At 34.0% G+C, this 9573-nt stretch overlaps 1 protein-coding gene across 1 annotated transcript; it reads right to left on the reverse strand.

Annotated features, from left to right (window-relative positions):
* Window positions 1-3964: 3964 nt before the first annotated feature.
* LOC149799761 (galactose-3-O-sulfotransferase 3-like) lies at window positions 3965-8531 on the reverse strand. Its single transcript, XM_089958270.1, has 3 exons — window positions 8525-8531; window positions 7530-7563; window positions 3965-5812 (listed from the first exon to the last, which is right to left on the reverse strand). The coding sequence occupies exons 1-3, from the start codon at window positions 8529-8531 to the stop codon at window positions 4678-4680; spliced, it is 1176 nt and encodes a 391-aa protein (XP_089814396.1). The 3' UTR covers window positions 3965-4677.
* Window positions 8532-9573: the final 1042 nt, after the last annotated feature.

Raw genomic sequence — 9573 nt, forward strand, 5'->3', positions numbered from 1 at the left:
TAAAAACAGAAAAAATATTTAATGTTACAAAACTTTACATACCTATATTTACAGGAATAAATGCTTGAAAGTTGTAATGTCTCATTTAGTTGGCTTCAACTTGATGTTGATGATGAAACATATTTTATACTGACCTAGAAATTGTCGAGCCATATCGCCATCTTCAAAGTTATGCAACTTTTTGAAAACCAATTTACGCGAAAGAACTTCTGTACAGCTTCATTGTCATCCAAACAGGCTTGTGAATATTGAAGATGCCGTTACTGAACAGTTCGTATCAATTGAAAACAACTTCCATCCTTCAATAAAATTCATGGCAGAGGTTTTCCCACCCAAACCATGTGTTCCTGCAAAGAACATCCAGACTGGTAGAAAACAAACTCGATATAGACATCGACTCCAATCCAGCTGATAAACATAAATATCTTCTCCTAACCAGTTTTCATCCAAAACACTGCATTCGGAACATCCCATATAGGCAGGCATTGAGGATACGCGGATTCTGCTTCAACAATGAAACATTGCAATAAAGATCTGGGGGGGGGGGGTATCTGAACATTTGACTAACCGAGGCTAGGACAGAGTCCCGCTAGCTGAGACAACCACGATGGCTAAAGAAACGAACAGCAATGGCCTACGGAAATGTAAAGAAAATGAAAGGGCTGAAAGGATACCATTTATCATGACCTGCCATCCATACAACCCTAAAGTAGGTAAAAATCATCAGTTAACACTGGCCCATCGTGGAATCGTGTGACACGCTAATGCTAATCCTCCCGAAAAAACCATTAGTAGCCTACCGGAGACCCATAAAAACTCCAATTACACTCTAATCAGAGCTAACACCAATCACCAAAGAAGACCACTCTAGTAAATCTGGCCCCTGTGGCGATATAAGGTGAAAATTCTGTCAAAATACAATGGATGCGAGCACATTTTCTAGCACAGCGACTAACGAGAAAATAACATTCATGGTCAAAAGTAAACGTGCAAAACAGAGAATGTAATTTATATCATCACTTTTAAGATATGTTGCCTTCAGTATGTCGGATAAACTGGAAAGCTACACAAAAGGTTCAACCTTCCCAGTTCTGACTGGATGACGAAGAAGCTGTACAGATGTCCTGTCGCAGAAAATTTCTCCTCCCGTGGCCACACTTTCATTGATAGAACACTTGTTGCAATTGCTCGCCATCCCAACTGTAGTTGCAAAACCAGGAAAGGAAAGGAAACTCACATGATACGCTACCTTTGAACAAAAAAAACGAAGCGATCTAATTCAAGAAGACTAGTAGAAGAGAGCAACGCACAAATGAAATCATCCTTTTGCAGCCTGCACTTTTCTCTAAAAGAATTCACTACGTTTGCTTATTTGTCACCCAATATAATTACTACTATAAAAATTAAATATCCAGGACATAATTTGCGGTTACATAATTTACATCAAATAGCATATGGCGATATTGCTCATCAACGTTTTCTTAAAAATCTGCTTCTTTGTTTGTCTTGTCTCTGTTTTGTATTTGCCATTGAAAAAGACTCATTTAGAGTCGAAAATGCTTAGGCTAATTGGATACTAGATTTGTACTGTCCGTTGTCAGTTAATTGAATATATACATACATATACATACAAAGCTAAGTATGTCTTTACTCGTCAGCTTATCGTACCTTTATTTTATCCACTAGACATTCAAAGCCTTCTGACGATAATTAAATCGAACACACATATTGCATACATACAGTATCGTGTTGGGTGGAAAGTTTTTAATGAGTCTATCAACTTGATAGTTTGAAACTAAGACAGAGAAAGGACCTTTTTTGAGTGAGTCGCAATGACATCAACTACCTACATAGGCGACAGCACCTAGGGGGTAAGACAGAGTGACTCCTCCATTCACCTCTAAGCATGTAAAACTTAAAAAGAGCTGACCACTACATATGTGACCCCACCGACCCTTTAAATAATTCTGTGGGCGCCCCAATCACCTTTGATGGTAACAATGACAAGCATTTAATAATGTATCAAATCATCGTTAAAGATTCTTTTCATAATTTAAACCAAAATGACTTATTTTGTATTTCAATATTGCTTTAATTACATACATACATTATGGTTATTCAACGTGGGGAAAATAACTCGAACAATAACGCAAATTCTGCATATATGTAAAGTTATAAATTTCTGCAACAAACGTTACAGGTTTGGGAAGATAGTAGTAACAGTGAACATTCATATATACACCACTTTGTAGAGAATACACGTTTGAAAAGAGGGAAAAAAAGACAAAATGATGCGTTTGTTAGCACAGCTATTTATAGTTTAGCATGTACTTTCATATTCTACTAGAACATTCACTAAGGAAAAATGTCCCCATATGTTCTCCTAAAGTCATATGCACACTACCAAAATTAAAACGAGTGAAAGCCACTTTTGCCAAGTAAATTAGATGTCATTAGTTATTTTAGTGGCTACATTACGTTCTTATTTTCCACAGGACTGTTTTGTGACTATTTATAGGACACGCTACTTTTAAATATTTGACATACATTGGTCCTTATTTTTATATTCACTGTTTCATCATTTAGTTTTTCAAGTAAATGACCATTTGATAATTTATCCGTACAAACTACCGATTTTAAACAACAAAGCATGTCAGCTCTCTCATATAATCTTTCTTTAATTTCCTTTCTTTCAGCTCAAGGTCTTGAACATTCGTATTAATCAGATGCCTTTAAATGCATCAGTTCATATCGGATCAGTTTTACTTGCAGCTGTTCACATATCATCGATTTATCTGCAGTAGTTAACGCAGAACTGACTTTACATGCAGAAGTTCAGATCGCACTGACTTTACTTGCTGTAGTTCACATCGCACCGACTCTAAGTGCAGCCGGTCACATCGCACTGACTTTTCTTGCAGCACATCACATTGCAATAATTGAAAAGCCGGTAGCTGGTAAAGGAAAGTAAAATTTCCATTGGTCAGAATGTTACCACGTGATCTAAAGAACTGTGTTTACTTCAGTAAGAACTGTAAGGAGAACTACTTTTCTAAGAATACCCGCTTCTATAAATAGTCACGTGTACAGCATAAGATAAACACTGCCAGTGAAGGCAGACACGAATTAAGAATTAAAGGAAAAGAACATTATAATAATTCAAAACACAAACATAACTGAATACATTTGGCTTCCATTGGTTGAAGGACTGATATTATGATGACCTTATTATGATCAAGCAGGACAATCCCAACTACTATAAATAGCTACGTAACAGAAAACCCCAAACATGTATTACTACGCTCATATAAGATTTCTGTTTTTTAATCATGCAAACAAAATAAGATAATAAATAATTGAAATTTCAATTATAAGAGTTTAACTTTTTTTTTCTTCTGAGTTTATCGTGGTATAAACTGTCCGTTGCCGACTCACATAGCTTACATAACGCCCTTCGGGCGTTATTTGCTCTGTGAGTCGGCAACTGACAGTTTATACCACGATAATCTCAGAAAAAACAACGTTAAATTCTTAACTGACTTCACTCGCAGCAGTTAAAATCATTCCAGTTTTATGTGCAGTAGTTCAAACCGCACCAACTTCACGTTTCACAATATCAGCAATGAATAAATGGTCGGAAAACTAAACAAACATTTTGTATACTCCTTACCTAATATGTAAATATTATCTATTAAAATTCTATTTAATTAAGTAAATGGAAATGACAACTGTTATAAATAAACATTGTGATTTAAACCATTTTAACGTGGTGTGTGAAGGATATATTATCTAGTTGTCCCATAATTTTAGAATACATCTATGAAGATAAATTCTCCACTGCACAAATCTTGGTTTATGTCCCCGAAACGTCTTTCGAAATTGAAGACATCAATCAATTCTAGTATGTATGGACATAAGTTAGATGAGGAATAATTTCCCTTGTGAGGCCTAGATAGATTTTCACAGCGCTAGTCTTTTCCTAGAATGTTAATATCCTACATTTCTGTCTTTCGCATAAACTGTTTGAGGTTTCCAGTACCATACTTTTCAATATCTAATGCTTTCCATAATCCCTAACCATTACCCGATATGTTATGATATACATTGAGATGTAGGCTGCTGAAGACTTAATTTTCGATTTTTCTGGAATTTGCAAGGCAAGTATATATGCAGATTAACAATACCCGCAGTGGCAGATGAATGATATCTAAAAACCATAACAAAAATGATAATGGAATACCGAGATACAAAATATAGATCTGCTGTATTCGATAAAGATAATAGCATGTCTAAATAAAATTGCCTATTTATGCGTATTATTCGTTGAATTCCTATCGGAAATATGAACACATACAACTTATAATAATAGGAATAAAATTAAATCAATGCACAATTTACGGAACGTCGTACAGCTTTCATAGACAAGGTCAATATGAAAGACTGAAATATAAAAATTCGTGCAAAGTCATCATATTAATGAATTTATTAATCTATGTGTACCAGTTTAAACTGGGACATGCATTAAAAACTCCCAATGCAGTTACCCAGGTGCATATCCTAAAGCCTTCTTTTAGAAATTCCGACAGCAATGACAATGTCACGTTTCTGCTGCCACAAAGCTGCGGGAAACATATGTCTCCTTCTTTTAAATCTCATATTAGGATTTTCATGTGCAACTCATATATTCTCTGTTCCATATTGGCGTTTTCTAATCATTTGAATGAACTGCATTTCTCCTTTCTTCAGTAACTCACAGTCGTCTTGATTAACATCGAAAGCTTTGCTCCATGTACTTGCATGTACCTCTAATTTGGCATTACGTATTAATTTACTCTGCGCACAAAATTCTGACACCATTTTAAGGATTTCGTTAAAATGTAGGAGTTCGTCATCAAAATCAGCTCCCTGTTTCCGAATTTGCTGACGTAATCGTTTGTAGAAGTAGTCATAGAGCGCGTAGTCTATCTTGGCCCATTTTCGATATAATTGCCTGTCATAGGGTCCCATATAACTAGAGACATTCTTTTTCAAGGCAATATTCTTGTCGAGATAGAGTACGTCTTTTGTACTCCAGTTTAAAATTCTCCTCATCAAAACGATGGATTCTTGAAAGAGTTCTGTGATAATAACAAGAGCGAATTCTTTATCTAAGGTCGCAATATAATTTGCGACCTCCTTTAGATCTTGTGATTGTATTATGTCATTTGGCAATCCAAATTCAACAGCCATTCTGTTGTTTGTAAAAGACCGAACAGCTGAGCCTTTTGGTTCATATTTCAAGGGGTCCTTCAGATATTCCGACCCCGGAAGGGAACTCTTCAATTTAAACACGTAGCCAGGTCTCAAATAATTTAGTGTGGACTTGAACTGTTCGTAAGGTTCTCTCAAAATACCAATATAAACAGTATCTTTTGGCAAAAACATTTTGAATGCAGTTCTGTTGTAAATAACATGATTACACAACAAGTCAAAGCTTTTCCCCTTAGGTGCCGGAAGAGTATTGTTCTCGTTAAGACTGTCTCTTAAGCTAATGATGTTAGGATATTTAAATGGATTCTTAAATGGAGGAAGAATGAATGTCAAGTTACGGTGGAATCCAAATCGAAGGAACATGTTCTGAGCTGTTGTACTTCCAGATTTATGGACTTTAAGGAAGGCAATATGTTGTACTTCTGCTTTCTGTTCAGACCCTCTTTGCGTTGGATCAACGATGTTACGGAACCAAGGATCCACAAATGTCCTTTTGTCTTTATTGCTGCCTGGGAGTTTGAAAAGTTCGAAGGAAACAATGATAAATAACGCCAGAAGAATCCTGAAATGAAATAAAATATAGTATTTCTCAAGATCAGAGAAAACCCGCATATGCATATAGTATCTGCATAGCATATCTCTCACAAGATCAAATGATTATTTCTAGCAACAAACCCATTAAAATAATTTTTATTTTAAATGTATGTGTGTGTGATTTGGATTTTTAACGTAGCTTTAACAAGTTTTCAGTCATATCACTACGATGTCTACAGTGTGACAGTTTTAGTGATATCTAGCACTGGGGCTAGATGCCGAAGACATGCAGCATCATGTCCCACCCAGTCACATTCTCCTGATACCCGTCCGACCAGTCCTAACACTAACATGTTAATGCTGAGTGCCTAGCGATGCATCTGTTAGTACCATTTTTATAAGACCTTCGTATGACTCGGCCTGGGTTCGAACCCGCAACCTCCCGCATCCTGGGCTGACCCTCTAACCACAAGGCCACCGGAGCGGTCCTTTGGCTTAAATACAAAATGGCGATATCGTAAAAGATTGATGAAAATCTAATAGTTCTAACAATTTTATATGTGTATGATATGCAGTGACGGTGGCGTACATGAAGGACCATAAAGCTGAATGGTTGACACGTTTCCATTGTGCAAGTGATTACATAATACCTGTACGTTTGCCATTGGTATGCATTCCATAGGTACAAAGAATTGATAAAGTCTATCTGACATGGTTACAGTTTGTTAAATAAAGTACGTACATATCTGGACAAAAAACAATGTTTTCGCGTGTTCCATTGATATGGAGGCCTGGACTAAATAGTGTTAACACGTTCGACATGCATTTCTGGAATCCTGCTCTAGCAGGTGCGGGTAATATTGTGGCTTATCTCCCTTTCTAACCCCTTCACAAAAGACCACAAAGGACCCATTTGAACCATCAAGAGTGTTTAATACAATTCTTGAGAATATATGACTGTAACTTAATTTAAAAAAATAAAAATTTACTTCAAATTATGACTTTTGTATTTGTGTGTTACTTTCGAGGAACGCATCACTTCTATTGGAGGGCTAGAATCATGTTTCAACCAGACAAACCTGTTTCACGTTTCGTTCCGTCTTACATTTGATTTAGTTTGAAATCTGTTGATTCTAAAAATCAAACACTGTTATGTTCCTCGAAATGATCATACAAACAAACACAAAAACAAACAAACAACAATAAGTCGTAGTTTAAAATGAGTTACATCGCTTAACTAGATCTAGCCTTTCAGAAACTATGATATATGACATGAACAATCAACCGCAGATTAAGTGTGCATCAAAATAAGAACGCCCCTTCTAGGTAAAATATATATATTATGCTTTTAAAGTTTCATGAATTAGCATACGCATGGATAAACTAGAAAACAAATATAAAGTACACATTAAAAACAAATCACAAAGAAATTACCCATATAACTGTCCTTTGAATAACAAATACCAATTCTAACGTGGACAAATGACAATTTTTGCTTTCCACTTTAATTGCATATGACGAATATTGTTCCATATAACGAACTGAAAACCTTAAACTAGCTTAGGGAAATTAAAAGTTAGATAATTGCACATAGGAATCCTGTTAAAGTTGTCACTATATTTTGCCAATATTCTATTTTAGTTGATTTCGTCTGTGTGCTAAGTTAGTATAAATGTACCGATTTCATATTCGGTTTTTGAGATTCAAATTTAAAATTAAAAAGTATATGAAAACTTACGCTATACCATTCCGTGTGAGGAATCTGATCAATTGCCTCATCTGAAAAACAAAAACAAAATAATAATAATAATAATAATAATAATAATAACAATAATAATAATAATAATAATAATAATAATAACAATAATAATAATAATAATAATAATAATAATAATAATAACAATAATAATAATAATTTAGTAAATTTTACATAATAAACATAAACGTGTCACTAAAAGATAATCAGGGATAGTATAATTATGTACTTTATATACACATATCTTTACTATGTTTAATTGGTTCGATCTATTGGCATAGAAACCAATATAGGACATTAGGTTCAGCCAAATACAAAATCATAGAAAATCAAACAATTAAGCCAGAGCTTACAACGGATTTTCTCTAAGCTAGTCCAATAATAATAATAATAATAATAATAATAATAATATCAATAATAATAATAATAATAATAATAATAATAATAATAATAATAATCATTATTATTATTATTATTATTATTATTATTATTATTATTATTATTATTATTATTATTATTATTTATATTATTATCATGTTTGTTATCTTATATGCTGCAGCTGGAGTTGTTTCCCATGATTTGACAGCCGAGGGCCGAATATACAATTGTCAACACAATGACTGACAGATCATCCATGTTTAAAGACGCGTGACATCCTTTAAGATGAGAGGACGATGGCATTATACACACTGCTTGAATCGGCTGTTCACAACATCTCACATAGTGATTATGATTTCCCAAAATTAGGCATTATGCTACTTTCAAATGTTTAACCATCCTAATTTGGGTGGCGTATGTTGGTTCATATTCCGTTGTTTGATTCAAATGATTAGCTTAATGATTAAAAATATGTTGTCACGTGCAAACATTGCTATCTCAGACAAAATGGCAATTTAATAGAGAACATGTTTGTCCCAAAACAGATTGTAATGGAATGGTTGAAACTTTTATGATTTTCCAGCTGGGAAATGTGACGTGTTTTACCCGCCATTGTTGTAATAGAGGCGTTTCGAATGATCGTTATGCAACGGCAAGGTTTGTAATCTGTTTTGCTTTTGTAATTTTTTTTTTGTATTTTTTTTTTAAAATATAAAGACAATCTGCAATACGCTCGAAATATTTAGATTTTGATACATATAACTAAATGTTACCGAATTAAAATATAGTTAGCCATCTTTGAGGTTAGTGGACCTTGATGGGGTTATGATTCCATGTTTGATATACTTTCAGACCATAGTTACGTTAGGGTGAGACATATACCAATTACTTGTATGGATATAAATCGGATGTTATTGGCATTTAATTAACTATGTGTTTGAATTTTTGAAAAACAGTTATAAAAAACATTTAAAGTAGCGAGTCATATGTAAACTAAATTTAAAGTGTTTATAAAGGCGAAAATTTGGCAGTTCAAGAAAAAAGAGAAACGCACCGAAGTAGGAGAGCGACGGACAGTGGAAGAGAATGGACAAGGTAAGGTGCCCTTGCTTTGTATTACTAACTGGAATACTGAGGCTGCATAACTCAGATAATGTCGTTGGGTAATTAATTCAAAATTTAATTTGCTCAAAAGCTCTTTCAAAGCATTAATTGTTTAACCCCATATTATTTGAATCCTCTGTTTTCTGAATAGATGTACCATTTCGCCATACCTGTGCTGACCTGCCATTTAATACTAATACATAATAAGTATTCTTTTTTTTACAAAAAGTGAAATTTAGATTACCTGAACTCACACGTTTATAACGTAAACTTCTTAACGGCCAGAGGTATCCATTTCTATTTTTCTTTTTTTAAAATATTTTTTTTGGAATTTATCGATTTCCTTATTCAGTATTCTAATTCTAATATTGTTTACACCCATTTCCGTTGTTATGTCAATTTGGAATTTCGGTTTGACCTCCGTCAATGTTAGAACTTATTGCTACGAATCAGTTTTGAATGACGAATTTAAATTCGTTGTAATACGTTGCTTGAAATTAAATGTTTTCTCTTTCGTTTCATCTTTTTATGGAATTGATCGATATTACATT

This window comes from Sinohyriopsis cumingii, chromosome 5 (assembly GCF_028554795.1).
Source record: "Sinohyriopsis cumingii isolate HCF-2022 chromosome 5, ASM2855479v2, whole genome shotgun sequence".
In the NCBI taxonomy this organism is placed as follows: Eukaryota; Metazoa; Mollusca; class Bivalvia; order Unionida; family Unionidae; genus Sinohyriopsis; species Sinohyriopsis cumingii.

Coding starts and splice junctions, on each gene's coding strand:
- LOC149799761 (XM_089958270.1), bottom strand. Junction 5,813..7,529: donor CAGATTCCTCACACGGAATG/GTATAGCGTAAG, acceptor ATTTCATTTCAG/GATTCTTCTGGCGTTATTTA.